This window comes from Nyctereutes procyonoides, unplaced genomic scaffold (genome assembly GCF_905146905.1).
Source record: "Nyctereutes procyonoides isolate TBG_1078 unplaced genomic scaffold, NYPRO_anot_genome, whole genome shotgun sequence".
NCBI classification, from domain to species: Eukaryota; Metazoa; Chordata; class Mammalia; order Carnivora; family Canidae; genus Nyctereutes; species Nyctereutes procyonoides.
In genome coordinates, this window is record NW_026575119.1 from 140,697 (window position 1) to 159,358 (window position 18,662).

Consider the following 18,662-nt stretch of genomic DNA (forward strand, 5'->3'; position numbering starts at 1 on the left):
AATGTAAAATAAATAACAGCAAACATTTGTTCTGTGTCTCAAGCCATGAAAATTCAAACTCATTGTTTATTTTAAATGTTCTACTAAGGCAGTATGTATTCTTGTAATAATAAAGAAACATCAGTATACTTTATAAATGTCCCTGAAGAGGGTATGCTTAAATGAGTTATTGCATATTCATAGGGTAAGTATCTGTCAAAAAATAATCTTAAAGACATTTAATGAGGTGACAATATTCTCAGATTATATTTAGAAGTGAGGGCCACAAAACAATATTCAGTATTATTCCAATATTACAAAACAAGCAAAAGAAAAATAAAACCCGGAAAAGACTGGAAGAAACAAAAACACCAAAATGTTAACTTGATTATAAAGAAATCAATTAAACCCAAAATATAATATCCAAGTACATGTTTACCATAGTGTACCTGTTTGTTTTCTGTTGTTTTCTGGCTGAGGAGTCTAATGTTTGGGAAACTTAATTCAGAAGAAATCTTAAGATCTGGACATGACAAGTGTCCTTATCACTAAGGATTTGAACAGACTGGGTTGATTTTTTGTTTACTGATTTCTGCAACTTTAAAGATGGTAGCTATGTTTTACTTCCTCCTGTAACCAGGATTGTGTTGTGAAATAATAGAATGTATTCCCTTTTATTATATCTCATGTGGGAGGTGCTGATGAAAGCTTCTCAGTCCCTGGCTATGTCCTGATTTTTGGCCTCCAGGTGCTCTCGCTTTGTGGGCAAGTAACATTAAAGTATCACAGAAAAGTACTGGGAAATCACTTCAAAATTTTACTCGGCTTTGGCTTGCCTGGTAAATGATTGATTAACATGCTTCAGGCACCACTCAGCCTATGACTCCTCCAATTCACGTCTCAGCTCACCACAGTAAATTTTCCACTCACAGTGCCCTATAGAAGTCGTGCTTGCTATCATCTCCAGTGATCACCTCCCTCTTTGTGGTCCTCCTTATTGACCCCTTTGGTTCTCCTTGAAATATCATTGACCTCATTCTCCCAGCCTTGCGTCCCTGCATCTCCATTCTCTTCCTGGCTCCTGTTCCTTTGCTGTCTCCTAGATGTTGGTGTTCCTCCAGCTCTGTTCTCCATGCCCTTCTCTTCTCACTCCATGAATCATTCTTCACACCTATAATCTTACTCCTTGGGGCTGAAATCACTCACTTTCCCTTCCCTATTTTGGAAGAGAGGAGAAACTGTATTTAGGGTGCTTATCTAAGTAACTGGCACAATGGTTACTCACAGTATCATAAAGAAGAATAGAGTGAAAGTAAAACTTTAATTTCACTAATACTAACGTCCTAGGTAATAGAGAAGATAATTCTGTGCCCTGAGTTTCAAAAGGAAAATGATCTCCTTCCTTGGGTCATAGAAGCAATAGTAACTCACAAAAGTCTCTCTTGAAAGCCTTCTTCCCTGTCAATCTTTTTTTGTCTACCACACACAGACAATAATTTTGTCTTAAACGTTCCAACACAAATTTCTACTTCATTAACAGTTTTTCTAGTTTCTCCAAGTTTCATTTCTTCATCCCATGTACCATTTATCCCATACTGATTTGTATATGTTGCTTAGTAAAACTAGTGCTCAAGGTATAGTATATTTTATGTGCTCAGACTGTAAGGCACCAAAGGTTATCCTACCTTCCCGTTCCCTCCCTCTCCTCCCCCCCTTGGCCCTCTCCTCTGGTCTCTCTCCCAACTCTCATATTTATGCCCTTGCCCCTTACAACCTTGCACTAACACACACCTGGGATATACACAGCAGTCTGTCAATTAGTGCCAGTCATTGGATTAAATGGGTTAATAGTAATTTAACAAAATTCAGTTTATATAAGTACTACCAAATATTTGTTTAAATATTTATCTTTAGTTCTTCAATTTTCCTTGTTTTCTTTTCATTCTTTTTAAAGATTTTATTTATTAAAAAAAAGATTTTATTTATTTGAGGGAGAGAGAGAAAGAGAGAGAGAGCATGAGCAGGATGAGGGGCAGAGGGAGAAGCAGGCTGCCTCCCTCCCATGTGGACTGGATCCTGGGGACCCCAGGATCACGACCTGAGCCCAAGGCAGACCCTAAACCGACTGAGCCACCCAGGCACCTCTTTCCTTGTTTTCTAAGATGGACTTTTGTTTTTCTGGCAAATTAATTGTGGAATGCATGACATTCCTGTAAAGTTACTAGGTTGTTACTGTTCAAGTTTCAAATGATTTCCCACTTATGACTCCCACTTATGCATCCAACTGTATCATGCATCAGGTAGCCTAGTAGTATCCTTGATAACATGATGCCATAGAGGCCTCATCAACTGCCTACCACAATTGGGAGGAGAGGGAGACCAGATGATGTATGGGACCTGGGAATTAAGGAACCCGAGTCCTAAAAATGGTTAAACTTACCTAATCACCCCTTTTGTTTCTAGGGCGTGTGGTCTAAATTCAGGCAAAATTCCTTCTGTGATCAAGGTAGATTTTGTTTAAATTTAGGATTTTAAATTACACAACAAGATATACTTTATTATCTTTAAGTTTTAAATTTCAATACTGCTGGCACCACTTTATGAATTATTAAAAATATTCTAATTCATTCTCAAACAAGCCCAATTTGTTTTTTGTTTTTTTTCCTTTTTTTTTTAATTTTGGTTAAAGTTTGTATTGGGGATGAAGGTGAAATGAAATAACTTTGAATCCATCCTGCTACAGTTTTCTAAGATTAATAACTTGTTCTTTATTCTTTTAAGGTAGAGATAAATTATTTCTGGTTATATTCTGAATATATCAAAGCTAGACCTTAAATATTGTGTACAGAATTCCATGTATAAATCAACTCTGTAAATAAATTAGTTCAGGTATTGTTTCTTCGACACTGTATTAAATATATTGCAATTATATATTTCCCGGGGTGGCGGGAGACACATTAAAGAGTTTCCAGTTTTTAATTTTCCTACATTTTATATTGGAAGAATTCTTTGGTGCATTTCATTATATATAGCTTATCATGAAAATAAAAAGCAGTTAAAAATGATAACTTGAAGTGAAAATGTATTGTCAGTCTTCAGTGCTTTTGCACAATGCTTTCCATTATGGCACTGTATCACTGTCTCATGTTGAGATTATCCATTCACACATTTTAAAGAAATGAATTTCATATTTTCCCAATTAAATATAAAGGCAATATCTCACTTTATTACTAGCTCTGCGAGGCTATAGGGATCATGTCTTATTTATCATTGTTCTCCAGCACAAACTGCTTTACCTAGTTTTTTTTTTTTTTTTTTTTACCTAGTTCTTAGTAAACCTGCAATCAATATTTGTTGAATACTTAAAGGAATGGAGAATCTAGATTCTTGCGAGCAGAACTGGCATCATGATTTTTTAAATCTTATTGTCCCATCAAAGAGAGTTTAACTTCTTTGGATCACTATCCTTTGGATCACAATTTCTTGCCCTCCTTCCTTCCTGCCTCAGAGGAACGTCTAAAGTTAATCCATTTACATTTGCTTTTAGTATACAAACATGGCCACATCTTTCCCCCCTTCAGAAACAACAAAATCTGTGACCCAGATAGCTACCCCTTTGACTCTGCTTCTCCTCCCTTCATTGCCAGGCCTCTGGAAAGGGTAGGCCATATTCAACATCTCTTTTTCCTCACTTCTAGTTCACTCCTCACTTCACTTTATAATCTGGTTATGTGTGCTTCACTCTGGAATCAGACATCAGGGATTTCAGCCTCAGCTTTGCTGCTCACCAGCCTTGTGTGACCGACCACAGGCAGGTCTTGCAGCCTCTCTCACAGGACAGATCTCATAGAACTCAATAAAAATTAAATGAGATAATGCATTTAAAATGTACTTCTGCATTGCCTGGCACATAGTAAATGGTGGTTATTATTCTTACTGATTGAAAGTGTAATAGGAGTTCAGAGATGAGAAAGAATGGTGTAGGTTTAAGAATGATTTTGAACTCGCCTAACCACTCACTCACTTTTCCGATTAGGAAATTAGAACCCAGAGTGATTAAGTAGTCAGAATTTCATGGAGGACATGATATTTGAATTAGATATTGAAAGATAATAATAGTTTACAACTACTGAAGGTTTACTGTGGGTCAGAGACCATGGATTTACATGGATTGTTTTATTGAATCTTCCGAACTTTCCTGTGAGGTGGCATTTCAGTAGCTAGAAATATATGGTCAATCTGAAGCCAGACAGGGAGAATAGAGAGAAAGGAATGAATGAAAATCCAGAGGCAGGAAAGACCTGCTTGCTGATTTCTAAAGATGGTGATGAGACTTAGCAGCCAGAGTGAAGAGTTTGTTTTAGGCAATAGCAGGAAACGAGGTTGGACAAAGTTTTGAGGCCCTAGCAACCATACCAAAAAAAGAAATAAAATAAAATAAAATAATAAAAAATTGGCTTTTCTGATGGGCAAATAAAGAGCAGATATAAATAAGTGACTTGGGTAAGGGAGGATACATATGGAATGGGGATTTAGGCACACTGATTTTGTGGCATGCATTATGAACCCCTGTTGTTCCTCATATCCCCATGAAACCAAGCTTCTTCCAGCTACTACTGGTCACAACTAGCCGTTATGAGAGTACCTGCAGCTTTCTGTAAAGTAGGTGGTTAATATCAGTTTATTGAAAGAATGCATGAACAAAGGATGAATTGTATTGTAGGTCGCTTCTAGACAGGAAGTGATGAGAGCTGGGACTATGGTTAAGATGATGGGAATGGAAATAAGGAAATGAATCCTGGGTACAATTTCCAAGAATAAATAGTAAGACTCAGACACATATTGGCCATGAACTAAAATTCAGAACCGTATTTCAGGTTTATTATATATAGCAAACTGCAGTGCCAGAGCAGTTGCATTTCACACATTCTTTGTTGTGTTTTCAGCAAAAGTTCTGTATTCAGTATAAATTGAAATGAAGCATATTTCAGCATGATGATATTTTGAGTAATCATAATGACGATTAAAACTTTTATCTCTTTAACTTTCTGCTCCTACTCCCTCAACCCAAGTTCTTACCAGTTTTACCCTTCCCTGGTTTGTTATTGGAGTCTCCTACTGAACTCTGGCCAGATAAAGCTCCTTTACCTTCACATACCAGCTAGGTTTGCCTCCTCTCACTGTTTTGTTCTTACAGTTGCTTTTTCCCATCAATACTCTATCTTCTACTAGTTCATTGCCATTGCCAACTGGAGTATGTTATCCTTCACAACCAAATCACATGCTATCCCCTCCATAATCAGTGCTGCTGGAACTGCCTTTTTCTTCTGAACTTCATAGCACTATCCTTCACCATACTGCCTTGTACTGGTCATTTGGTTAACTGGGTATCCCTTTATCACAATCTTTCTTGTATTCCCTACATTTAAACCTGATGTACTCCTGACCCTTAGGGGGGAGGGAAGTGAATTCAGTATGAGGTTTGGGATTCCAGCCTTTGAGTCCTTAGGGAACCAGTAGGACTGGGAGTCTGAAAAATGTCACTCAGCAGGCATATTATTTGCAAAAAGGCAAGCTTAACTTGTAAGCATCTCTCCAAACTTGCCATGGAGGATGATTCTAGAATTTCTAGAGAACAAGGACCTGATTTGTACAGTGCTCAGTAGGGATGTAGAAAAAACCCCCATAAGCTGTTATTTTAATGCCGCTTAAAAATACATATATTTGTTCCCTTGGTGGTTCACTCATAACTTAAGACCCTAGTTTGTCCTATAAAGTCTTAGTCTATAAAGTCTGTAAAGACTTTATGAAGTCATTTGTAAAGCCAACAGAAGTCTACTTGTAGGATTTTCAGAAATCTAATATTTTTTTTAATTTTTAAAAAAATTTTTTTTTATTTTTACGATAGTCATAGAGAGAGAGAGAGAGGCAGAGACACAGGCAGAGGGAGAAGCAGGCTCCATGCACAGGGAGCCTGACGTGGGATTCGATCCCGGGTCTCCAGGATCGCGCCCTGGGCCAAAGGCAGGCGCCAAACCGCTGCGCCACCCAGGGATCCCAGAAATCTAATATTGTACGCTGGAGAAGACTACAATATAATATTGAGTTGAAACTCTTAAACCTGCCTAAAGAGGGGTCTATTTACAGTATGGTTGGCAGTTTTGAGGCTCCCATAATTTGACATGGGCTCTCGTGGCTGCCTTTGCATCTGCTGCTTCCCTTGCTGATTTTCTTCTCTGCATTTTTTGGACAAGGTTAACTCATATTTATCCTACACAATTTGACTCAGATATCATCTCCTCCAAAAAACCTTCCTTGAATGCTTTCGTAAGAGTCACTGCATGTGGACTGGGTGCCACTCCTGCCTCTTCTCACGATGGCCTGCACTTCCATCATTAAGCTTCACATGTGGCCGTGGTCATCTCTAGGTCCTTTTCCACGAGTTCTGTGGGTGACAGGTAATCAGCAGCATACTTAGAAGGCCAGGAGGATTCACCAAATGTTTGCTTGTTGAATAAATGCAGTCTTAGTATAGGAAATGTAGATGAAAGTCGCTCGGCCTCACAGAGGTCAGTTGCCACTGTTAGAGTTCTCGGGTAATTTTTTAGAACTGTGATCTACGCACTCAATGTCTTCTGCCCACATGGCAACCTGAAAGGTAGAAGTCGCCTGTGTATGTGCTTGAAGCCAGGAACAGTTCCTATCTAACCCAGTATTTCAGAATAGTGATTATTTTTACTCTGTAGCCCCCAAGGGGAAAAGCAGACTAATAAACCATTTCTGTATCTCAGTGAACGTTTGAGTATTTGTTGGCAAGCCTGTGAAACCCACCCCAACGGTCTTTCTAGATTTCTAAAATATCTCACGGAGATACTTTTCTAGATACCAATTTTCATGCATTATATAAACCACATCCATCTAAACCTCTTATAATAATATTACAGTTTCAACCCCCCCCCCCCGCCTTTTTTTTTTTCTTTTTTGATTTGGCAGGAGCACTACAGGTCTTTGTATGATTCAATTTTAGAAAATTTTTCAGAAGACACATGCCAAGTGTGAACCCATGGCTCTGCTGAAGCAGCATTTTCTTTCAGAAAAAAAAAAAAAACACACACACACACACAATTGTAAGGTACATATAACTAATTGACTCTAAAATTTTGAAGTAGGTCTTCAAATTCTTTTCCCTTAAGGTGACAGGGTCCGGTAATAACTCCTTTTGCTTGGGTTACAATAAAAGAGCGAATCTAGGTAGATAAAATGCAACATCAAAAACAAAAACAAACCAACCCGACACCTACTTTGGAGCGGAGTAGGATGCCTCCCGCTTCCGTGGAGCCCGAGAGGTGGGAGCTGAGCTAGGAGCCCGTCAGATACAGCCCAGAGCCTCACTGGACGTAAACATCGTCGCCGTGAAAGTTCGCCCCAAGTGGCATCCTGCCCCTAAGGTCGTCGGTGTCTTCCCCTCCAAGACCTGCGTCCCCCCACCGGGTCCGCCCGGGGGGCGCGCCCGCTGACCCCCGAGGGCGCGGCGGCCTCGGCGTCTCCCCGCCCCCGCCGGCCGCTCGCGGCGACCGGTGCCCGGGGCTGAGGCAGCGCCCGCCCGCAGTCGTCCCGCCGCGGCCTCTCGCTTGGCCGGCGTGCCGGTGCGCGTGGCTTGCCTGCACCTCCGCCCGTCAGGCCGGGGCACCGCGAAGGAGGGAGGGAACGGAGGCCCGAACGCCCGCCCGCCGGCCTGCGGGCCGCAGAGGGCGGGGGCCGCGGGCGCCGAGAGGGAGCGGCGGGCGGCGGGCGGCGGGCGGCGAGCCGCGAGGCCGGCGGGCGCCGGGGGTTGGCGGGACGCGCGCTCCGTGCCGGCGCCGGCCTCGAGCCCGCGCTCCCCCCCCCCGCGTGCCCGCGCCGCTGCGCGATGCAGTGTGGGGAATGGCTGGGGTTGGCTGAAGAGCGCACAGTGGAGTTTTAATGTCCGCCATGTTGGCCATGGCGTATTGAAGAGAGCGAGCGAGCGAGGCGCGGAGCGGCACAGCCTCCCACCCTCCCGGCGGCTGTGAGTGCCCGGACGGCGGGCCCCGCGCTCCGCCCCTCAAGTCCCCGGCAGCGGCAGGCGAGTGGGGACCGAACCCCCGGTTCTCCATGATCCCGCTGGCCGGGGCCGTTTCCCCAGAGCGGAGAGGTATCTGCTGCGCCTGAGATGAGTAAACTGTCGTTTCGGGCGCGGGCGCTAGACGCCTCGAAGCCGCTGCCGGTGTTCCGCTGTGAGGATCTGCCCGACCTGCACGAATACGCCTCGATAAACCGGGCCGTGCCGCAGATGCCCACCGGAATGGAGAAGGAAGAGGAGTCGGTACGTGTTAACTCCCCTGTCCGACCCGGCGCCAGGCCCCGCTCCCTCTGCTGCCTGCGGCGGCGGCGGAGCAGCAGACCCTCACAAAATGGCCGCCATCTTCTCCTCGCCGCCGACTCCGGTCGCCGGCCGGGCCTCCCCCCGCTCTCCCCCGGCCTCGGCCCCCGGCCGCTGCGGCCCGGCGGGGCCCCCTCGAAGGCCACCCGCCGGTCCCGGCCGCTTGTCCCCGGGTCCCGCGGAGTTCGGGAGCCCGAAAGGCACAAAGGGGTCACGTGACGAAGCTGCCGGCAGCCATTTTGTGGTGTTAGTTGTTGGGCTGGGCCTTGTGCATCCGGAGAGGGGAGCGGGCTGGGCGGCGGTGGGGGTGCGGGAGCCGGGAGCCGGGAGCCGCGGAGCGCCCGCCTGCAGCCCCTCCGCAGGCCGCTGGGTGGCGTTCCAGGGCCGCCTGGGTCTCCGCGCGCGCGCGCGCGCGCGCGGCCGGCGCTGGGGAGCGCGGGCTCCGGGCTCCGGGCTCCGGGCTCCGGGGGCAGCTGGTGTAGATAGCCGGGCTCAGAGGTCTAGGTCCAGGGGTCCCCCGCCCCGCTGCAGCCCCGGGGGTCCCAGGTGTGCGCGGGACGCCTGACTGTCGGAGGAGAGGACCCTGTGGCTTTCTGTATTCTCTGTCTGGGACTCTGCCCTCCTTCCTCCCCGGGTCCAGTTAGTCGGAGGCTGATAGAGCGACCCTGAATTTTCCCTTCGATCTCGGGAGACTCTGTTGCAGACTCCTCGTGGGGTACGTAGGGCTTCTAAAGCCTGGAACTATATTATTGCCTTTAAAAATAATAGTAATAAAGTGTCAGTTCGCCTTCTTTCTGGTTTCTCGACATAGGGGAAGACAAGACCCGACCTAAGACGTTATAGACCTAGATTTCGCGAGAGGGTCCTTCCTGGTCGATAACCGAGCTAAAGTTAGTTGGTGTAGAAGTGTTAGCGCCGGCCACGTCTGCCGGGGCGGGGGGCTCCAGTATGGACTGGTGGCCGCTCGTAGACGTTTTATCACCGCCGCGGCTTTACCGTGTCGTGGAAACCGGGTTCAGACCCAGGGGTAATAGACTCTTCTCTCACCCCCAGATGCTTGACGGCTCCTAACCCTAAGGAATCGCATACCTTGGTTTTCAGGTGCAGCCACTTAAACAGGGTGCAGGGTACTGACAGTTGAAGGAAGTGAAGGAGTCCTGGATTTGTGTGCTACGATCTTGTGGAAAATTGTACTGTGATACTTCTACTTGGTACTGTAAGAATTCCAAATGTAGAAATTGTGCTTTGTAATGTTGATTTTTGAAAATAAAGCTGTTTAAACGGTTTGGGTTATTTGACCTTTTAAAGTAAAATAGCTGTGACAGTTGAATGTTACTGTTGAGGGCAGTGTACTGAATCCAACTTTACAGATTAGCCAAGTGATCAGTATGTAGTAGAGATGGTCCGGTGTGGTCCTGACTTCTCAGCACTTATCTCTGAGACAGAACCTCTTAATTTATTTTTACTTGTACCAACTTCAGAGTAGACTGGTGCCATTTGTTTATTTTTGAATACGTGATTTGTTTTTAAAAAATTAAAGTACTTGTGACTGCAGAATCTTGTCTTTTGGTTTTATTTTTGTTTCAGTTTATAAGTTTTACAGATAATATTTTCAAGTTGGGGTGTTGGTGTTATACTGCTTTGGAATTTAATTTCTAGTTCTTGTTTTGCAGCCGAGGAAGGTGGGGAGAGCCTTTGATAAAAACAGGGTAGCACTACAGTACACTTTAGACAGGTAGTTAAGTCTTGCCTCTGTGACTATTTGGACAGTCCCAAGAGCTACAACCTGAAATCAGAGCTGAGCTCAACTGAAGTATCAATACTTGTTAAATTTCACAGATAGTTTTTGTTCACAGAAATAATTTTGACATTTTATACTGCAGTGCCTATCATTAGTAACACGTGGAGTCTCTCTTTCTGAGGGACATGAGGGATTTTTTTTTTTTTTTTCTTCAGACTTCTTTACCATCATCTATCTAGTTAGGATTTGTTTCACTTTACATGCAACTGCAACTATGATCAGTGCAACATAGACCTCAGGAATAGATTCTGAATTTAACAGAAGAATGTAAACAGTACCAGGGAAACGACTGCTCTCCAGTCCTGTGGTTCATGCTGTCAGTAGTAGTAAGTAGTAGGCCAAATAATTCACAATATTGAAAGTAGCACGTTACATGATACTAAAAATACAGACTAAATTTAAGTAAGGGTAGTTGAATTCTGAGCTAACCTTAGAAAAACAAAACTTTCTGATAATTTGCTGAAGCATGGTACACTTCTTAAAATGACAAATGGTTAAAACAAACTTTTGCCTTTGATTGACATTTATGGTGTCTCTTAGGTCAGAGTGCCCTAGAGCCTGAATTGAGGGTCTAGTTTAGAAAAAGTATAATGGTGTGTTGATCATGAAAAATGGGACAGATTTAAATGAGGATAGTTTTGTATACACCACCTGATTAATTAAGAGCATTCATGATCAGTATGTATCTGCAAAATTGTCATGTGAACTGTATCTGGTAATTGTTAACATATTTTGTTTCTATGGCGAATAACAAATTCTAGATCTTCACACTAAGAAAATTAGAAGTTATTAATGTACTCCCATTTAAGCAATTTTAATAACGTAAGCTGAACACACCGAATTAGACATGCCTCCTAATTTTTAAGAAACAACTTTAGAAATCCTCAGTTCCCTGCCCAAAAATGACTTAGCTCAATTTTAGAAAGTTATTTCTTATTATTGTAGTACGATTGAAAAATAACTCCAGATTATAACAAATTGAAGGATTTGACTGAGTGTTAGATGTTTACGGATTTAATGTTTGAATGGGTACACTGTAATACATTGTAACTTGTTAATTCAAAAAATAACTTTGTTAAGTAGGCTTCATGCCCAGGGTGGAGCCCAACATGGGACTTAAACTCATGACCCTGAGATCAAGAGCTGAGCTGATGTCAAGGGTCACCCAGGCCCCCTAGAAGTAATTTTCCAAATAAAAATCCATAGACTGTCAGGTCCAAAATGAGATATATGAATCCCTTTGGGGGTTAAAAAAGACAAAAGTTTAAGCAAGTTAGGAGGGCAGATGTTGCATCATTATAATACTTGAACACTTTTATTAAAATTATGATCTTAAATTTGAGATCTTTGAAGTTAGGGAACGTTCAAATACTGAGTTTAGTGCCACAGCTTCACCTTTAATTGAAAACATCACTTTTCCAAGATGTCAGTACTATTGATGTTTTTATTAAAATTGATTTATGTTGGTTAAAATCGAAGCTTTACATTAAATTATAGTTTCCTTTATGGATACTTACCCTTTAGGAAAGGCATTCGGGAAATACTGGTTTTAAAGTAATGATAAATTGGAGCTACCTGGTTCCTGTTGTGTATAACGTTTTCATTGGGATATTTAGGATGTTATGGCTCCGTTATGAGTGGAGAGTTCATCTTTCTACTCCTGGTACCTAGTCCGGTTTTAGCAGGATAGGTGATGTCATTGACATGTTAACGATATCGCATTGATATTACCTATTACATAGCCACCTTTGACACTGTTAGAAGTAGGGTCTAGCCTTTACAGTCCAACACCTTGTTTAGTAGGGTTCTCTCTCACCAGAGAAAATGGTCTCATACACCTGCTTTTTCTCTTTTAAAACTGCCACCTTTCATTATTGGTCCTGTATGCAATATTATTAAACCCCAGTTAAGGACCATTTATAAAGTGGGCAGGTTTTTGTTTTTAATTAGAGGGAAACTTGGAAATATATATCTCTGATAGGAAAAGTAAGCACTACCTTTTCAAGACTTAAGAGTCTCATTTTCCTATTTTATAAAAAAAATTTAAATGATCAACTTAAAAGTTTCTCACTTTTTGAAAGAAACCAAGAATCTTTTTTTCCTTTAAAATTTCATAAACTAAGAGCTTTTAGTCCTTGTAATTTTTTTTTTTTTAAGATTTTACTTATTTATTTTTCATAGACATAGAGGCAGAGACACAGGGAGAGGGAGAAGCAGGCTCCATGCAGGGAGCCAGATGTGGGACTTGATCCCCGGTCTCCAGGATCACACCCCAGGCTGCAGGCGGCGCCAAACCGCTGCGCCACCAGGGCTGCCCTAGTCATTGTAATTTGTAGCTATAAAATTAATCTAGATTTCTCCCTTCTGTCTTGGAAGTGAAGAAAAATATGTGAAGTCTCAATTACAGTAGGAGCAAAGTTTAATTTTTGCAAACAAATTTTATAATTAGAAAAGAATTCGAAATTGAGGGTCTTTTTTTTTTTTTCATTAAGTGGCAAAAAGTCTGTGTAAAACCCAAGATAATTGAGGAGTAGTCAAATTTAGCTTCCATCCTGCCAAGATTTATTCAATTTTTTTAGTGATTTTTAAGTAAACTTTACACCCACCATGGGGCTTGAAATTATGATCCCAAGACCAAGTCACGTACTCTACTGACTGAGCCAGCCAAGTGCCGCTCCCTACCATGATATTTTTGAATAGAAGTTTCTAAGCTGAGGTTCTAAGGATTACATGGAAATAATCCTGGAAGTAGTGAATTACCACAATATGTGTATAAAATTTTGTGATGATGTATTTTTCTAGGAGAAAAGTTCACATTTTTCATCCGTTTCTCAAAACATTGGTAATGAGGTAGAGAAGAAAGCTCAAAGTTAAGCACTACTTACTCTCCTAGAAATTTCAAATGAACTTACTTTGGTTTTGTCCGTATAATTACGTAGACTTATTACTAGGAGAAGGACAATTGAAAACTAATTGGCAACTCATAGAGACTGAGTACTCTTAACTGCGAAAGGAACCTCTTGAAAACTATAGTTTCTAGGTGCCAAAAGAGCTCTTATTTCAGTGTACTATTTGATATGTAAAATTTTGGGTTGGTACCATTTGTACTTACATTTCATTTTCTTATAAAACAAAAATAATAAAAACAGGCCTACATATCTAATCATGTTTTGTGGATGCTTTGTGGTCTCTAATGTATTTTGTCCTCAACTACCATTTCTTTCTCTTAATCAACAGTACTTAATTAAAAGGACTAAATGTAGGGTAGCTTAAGTTTTGTAAACGGTAATAACCTGTGTTTACATGACTGTGAATTTGTGGCTAGATTGAATATGAAATCAACACTCCTAAAAACAACATTTTAGTTTTCTATTTTGCATTTTACGGTCTCATGGTGTATGGTAGTGGTAAAGTTAAACAGATGGAAGATACATGTGTCTATGTACATACGTAACTAATGACAAGAGTTCTGTTTGTATACAGTAAGATGTGGAATCTGACTATGATTTAATTTTCCTGAAAAGTTAGGGGTATTTGTTATCAGCAGTTGGTAAAAAACAGTAAAGTTTAAAGTAGTAGATAGCTTTTTAAAAGGAGCAGTAATACCATGGAATGAATGATGGTATAGTTGTAATTCTGCTGTTTAAGATAACCAAGGAGGGAATGAGAACTTTATTTTGTAATTTGGGAATAAAGTGAATTGTGAATTCCCAAGTGAAAAGGTGGTATGAAAATATGAAAATACTTGGGAAAATATGAAATACTTGGGAAAATATGAAAGACAGGGATTTTAGAGTATGTCTTTTACTTTTTAAAGTAAACTTTTGAATCCCTACGGTGTGATTTACATTAGTATTTTATAATACCCTTTTTGTAAGGATATATCAGTTTATTGGGAAATCAATGAGAAATGATTCAAATGTTTTCAATAAGTTGCTAGAACTACGTTCAGTTACTTCAAGCTTCAGCACATTTATAAATTATGGCAAGTCTTTCAAGTTTATGTTACTTAAAACCTATGATCATAGGTAGTGATTTTGAGCAATTATGTTATAGCATTTTTAAACATAATGGAGACCCAACTTTGTTCTTTTAAATATATATGAAATGAATTTCAACTACCAGCATCCCGGTAGTAGGTAGATGAAAACAAAAACATGTTGCAGTTAAATCTATAACCCATTATTTGAGCTGTAGCTGTGATGAATGGGGTATAATCAGTTCTTCAAAAGAAATAACTCTTCTTCAATTATTTGTTGTTACGGAAGTTATCTTTGAAAAGTTCCTTCGGCTTCAGTTATACATGGTGACATAGTTTGCTGAATTTTGTGACTGATTATTAAAGTAAATCATTTTGTTTGAATTTATTTCAGTATAGCAAATTCTTGCTGAAGAAATAGGACACGGCCTTGGAGTGAATCCAGAGGCAAAGATAATGTGAGGTTTAAAACATCCCCATGGATGGGCAGACAGCCTCTTCTCTGCTGTCCTGCCTGCTGCTGCTTTGCAGTATATTCAATAAACTTCTATCTTCTTTAAAAATAAATAAAACATCTGTGGATGACTTAATACAGTTTCAAATCTTGGTATATACTGAGATGAATTATTTTCATAATTGTGGAATCACAAGTAGCAGTTGTGTATTTTTTTTTTTAAGATTTTATTTATTCATGAGAGACACACAGAGAGAGGCAAAGACATAGGGAGAGGGAGAAGCAGACTCCCTGCGGGGAGTCCGATGTGTGACTTGATTCCCAAGACCCCAGGATCACGACCTGAGCCAAAGGCAGATGCTTAACCACTGAGCCACCCAGGTGTCCCAGCAGTTGTATATTCTCTGAGAAAATGTAGTTTGCTTTTTATGGCCTTTGACAAATCACTTAACCTTACTGAGTGAACTTCAGTTTCTTAACATGTCTTCCATCTTCTGACCCTACTCTGAAATAGCTCCAAGGAGTGAATAAGGCAGGGTATGTAAAAATGGTGTATAGGTGACTTTTGTTATTACCAAATGCTAATTGATTGTTTAGAATGGCTTTTTTTTTTTTTTTAGAATGTCCTTTTTCTTGGTTCTGAAAAACTGCTATATCTACATCATCCCTTGTATTTGTGTTTATCTGATAACGAATGTGTTGGATGTGTTCTTTTTCCTTGTAGAATTGTATATGGTTGTGAAAAATGTGTCCTTAAAATTTAGGTAATAATTGGGAAAATCAATCTAAGACTCAAGTTTTCATCCAAGGTCTGACAGTTGAGTGTGTGCATACATGCTCCCTCTCACCTGGGTTTTCTTAACTGCAAAATGAAGTTAAGGCTATGATAATTTCCTGTTGTAATGAGCATATTTTGTTGCCAATAAGTTTGTTTCACACATTTACTTTATGTGACTATAGAATAGTCATTCAATCTTGAATTAATGATTTCATTTGCGTATTATATAAACATAATTTAAACAGAAGTAAAGGTAGTCTAGGTGCATAGATAATTGGTTTTGGTTTAGTCTAGGAAGGTTCACAGGTTCTAAAGTATTTAAAGAATATAAATGGGTGCTGTAGTCACAATGCTTTTATTGTTATGAGAATTTGAAATTGCAGCCAGAATGGTTTTGTAGTGATGGTTGCAAATTTGTGTTTTACTGTAATGTAATGGAGGCTGAAGGGAAACAGAATATAAATATGGCTGTTTCGAAGTCTAAAGCAAGAATTTGATCATTATTCTAATTGATAATGGAGATATTTGAGGTCTGTTGTGCAAAGACTGAGAAAACGGAGATAAATCCATTTTCATTCACTTCGGTAGCAAATACTTGTGCATTTGCTTGGAGGCAAGGACCTGTGGATGTAACACTGAACAAACAGGGTTCCTCTTTTAATGGATCTTAGATTCTAGAATACAGGCTCTATTGGGGCAGGAACTTTTATCTAGCTTTATTTAAGTGTTCTTGGCACCCAAAATAGTGCCTGGTATGTAGTAAGTGTTCAATATTTGTTTAATTGAATGAAGTCTAATGGGAAAACAAACCAAAAAAAAAAAAAAAAAAACAAAACAAAACAAAAACAAAAAACCCAGAAGGCAAATAAAAGTAAAAAATACAACTCTTATGTGGCAGTGGAACAAGATAATTTCAGGTAAAGGAGGAAGGTGGAGTTCTCTCTGTATAGATGGTTAAGAAACATTGGATCTGAAACTTGAATGGTGGGAATGAGCCAACCCTGTGAAGATCTGATGAAGAATGAGTGCTATCTGCTTAGCACTTTGTTTTTAAAAACTATTTCCTTCAAACTGTCTCTCCTGGATCAATTTCACAGAGGGAGTTCCTCACTAATTAGACCAGAGATACTTCTTCCTCTTTAAAAGTAAGAAGGCAGATATGGGAGGGGAAATGCAGATGGATTGTTGGAATTGGCAGTGGGAGAATGAGGTAATTTATCCTATGATTCTGTTTTCTCTGTGAGGTATGAGGTGAGGTCATCACCTCAGAGTGAGGGAGGAGGGGACCTTAAGAGAGACGAAGGTATGTGTGGGGAAGCTAACTTACTAGAAAATGATATAATTGAAGGACTAGCTGAGGGCTCAATGTTTGTATCCTTTAAAGTGAGACCAGTCAGCTCACTTGAGCAGTTGAATGTAAGCATTAACCTTGGGTTCAAGCACCAAGTAGGAATACCATAGGAGTTTTTCTAGGTTTAAGATTTGCCCAGCAAGTAACAGAGGAAGAAGAGAGGCGTAAGAGCATGAAAAGTTGTGAGGTAGATTATCATGATAGACCATGGAATCTAGACTGGGTAGGCAGGGAAGGAAGGGGAAGTGGTAGGAGTCATTGAAATAAAAGGCTCTGTGGGAGGGAAGTACTAGAATAGGTGAAACTGAGGAGAGGGTGGTGGTTAAAAAGTGAGATGCTTGATTTTAGATGTCAGAGGTGGTGGCACAGTTACCAGTGAAGGCAAGAGCTAGATTATAATCACAGGAGTGGTGGCTGAGGTGGGATGGAGGAAAAGATGAATGGGGGTGAGAAGGTCATGATGGCAGAAGTGTATTAGTAGTTGAGAGGAAGACTGGGAGCTCTGTGACTTAACCAAGAGAGTGTGTATGTCAGTTTTGGAAAGTGTGATGGTATGAATTTCTCAGGGGTTATGATTTTTGGAAGGATAGCAAAGTAGGAATAGTATGAGATTGGCAGTGGGAAACAAGGAAGATGAATAGTTAATGCACCCATAAGTATGAAGGACATGGGAAAATAAACAGCTTCTGCTTGAAAGGGCTACAGGGAGTACTATTTCCGGAAGACACTGCCAGGCTTCAGTTAGGACAAGAAGCTGAGGGAACAATGCAAGAAGTTGAAACTTGTATGAAGAGTTTACTGATAAATCTCTATGCTAGAGAACAGAGCAGAAGAGTTTAGGAAGGCAGAGAAGGGTGGAAGGTTGGGTCATCTTAGGTAATACTGAGGTCAGAAGCCAGGGAATGCTGTTAAATCTTGGGCTCTGTTGGTAAAGAGAGGTTTATCAGGCTAACTTCAGATGCACAAACTGTTCAAGATACCTTCCTAGTTGATAATCTGGACTGTATGAAGCCATTCCTGCGGCTAAATATGGTGTGATAGCCTGAAAGAAGGGCATCCCCAGTAGGTAGAAACTGGCTGCCTGATGAATTCCAAGGAGTATCTATCACTCCTGCAGTTAGATACAGGCATAACTCAGAGAAATTGTAGGTTCAGTTTCAGACCATTACATTAAGTAAATACTACAATAAGACCAGTCAGATGAATATTTTGGTTTTCCAGAGCATTTAAAAGTTATGTTTACAGTATACTATATTCTGTTTAGAACTTTTGTAGGGGTTGTTACCATTTTGGAAATAACTTCATCAACATCATTTGTGGTATTTGAGTCAACAGACATAAAGCATAAAGTTCTTTTTATACTGTTACATTCACAATGATTCTTTGTAGACATGTAGCATCTGTGATTGCTTCATTTTGTCTCCTAGGTACATACAAGCATTTACATGTTGATATATATATATTATAGATTACTTTCCTTTTATTTCTCCTTTGTTTTGCAATTAGGGTTTTGGTTTGAATATTTTAAAAATGTGTAAGGCAGAATAGTGAAGGAATTTGAAAAGAAGGAGCATTGAGTCTGATAGGGTTGAAAACATCAACTCAACTTGGCTCAAAACATGAACTACAGAATTGAGCTTTAGTTAAAGTTCTGGTTATGCAATTAACCCTAAGTCTGGTATAATTGAGATCTTACGTTATTTATAGCATGATGCCTTACATATAGTAAGTGCTCAGATCTTTTAACTTACTTATTTTACTTTCATTTTTAGTCCTTGAAGGATAGAATGTGTTCTTTAGATTGTTTTAAAAAAAATTCAACAAATTTCCATTATAACAAATGTTTTTTGTTATGGAGTATTTTGATAGTACCAATTTTGATACACATATGGTTGTGTATAATAGGATGTGAAATACTA

The 18,662-nt window shown here is 40.5% G+C and overlaps 1 protein-coding gene and 1 long non-coding RNA gene across 5 annotated transcripts in view; one reads left to right on the plus strand and one right to left on the minus strand.

Annotated features, from left to right (window-relative positions):
- LOC129515561 (uncharacterized) overlaps nucleotides 1–7,413 on the minus strand; it is a 31,820-nt gene extending 24,407 nt beyond the window's left edge. The window contains exon 1 of one of the 2 annotated variants that reach the window (XR_008665600.1): nucleotides 7,281–7,330. This is a non-coding gene — a long non-coding RNA (uncharacterized LOC129515561). Of the gene's footprint in view, nucleotides 1–7,280 lie in introns of both variants that reach the window. The other variant, XR_008665599.1, reaches the window with a different exon arrangement.
- The window catches only part of EPC1 (enhancer of polycomb homolog 1), a 92,461-nt gene that overhangs the window by 17,659 nt on the left and 56,140 nt on the right, over nucleotides 1–18,662 (plus strand). The window contains exon 1 of one of the 3 annotated variants that reach the window (XM_055334484.1): nucleotides 7,944–8,323. The exons of 1 other annotated variant lie outside the window; for it this stretch is intronic. In XM_055334484.1, coding sequence (XP_055190459.1) covers nucleotides 8,171–8,323 — 153 coding nt within the window. In that variant the 5' untranslated portion in view covers nucleotides 7,944–8,170. Of the gene's footprint in view, nucleotides 1–7,943; nucleotides 8,324–18,662 lie in introns of those variants that run through there. One more of the 3 variants, XM_055334485.1, reaches the window with a different exon arrangement.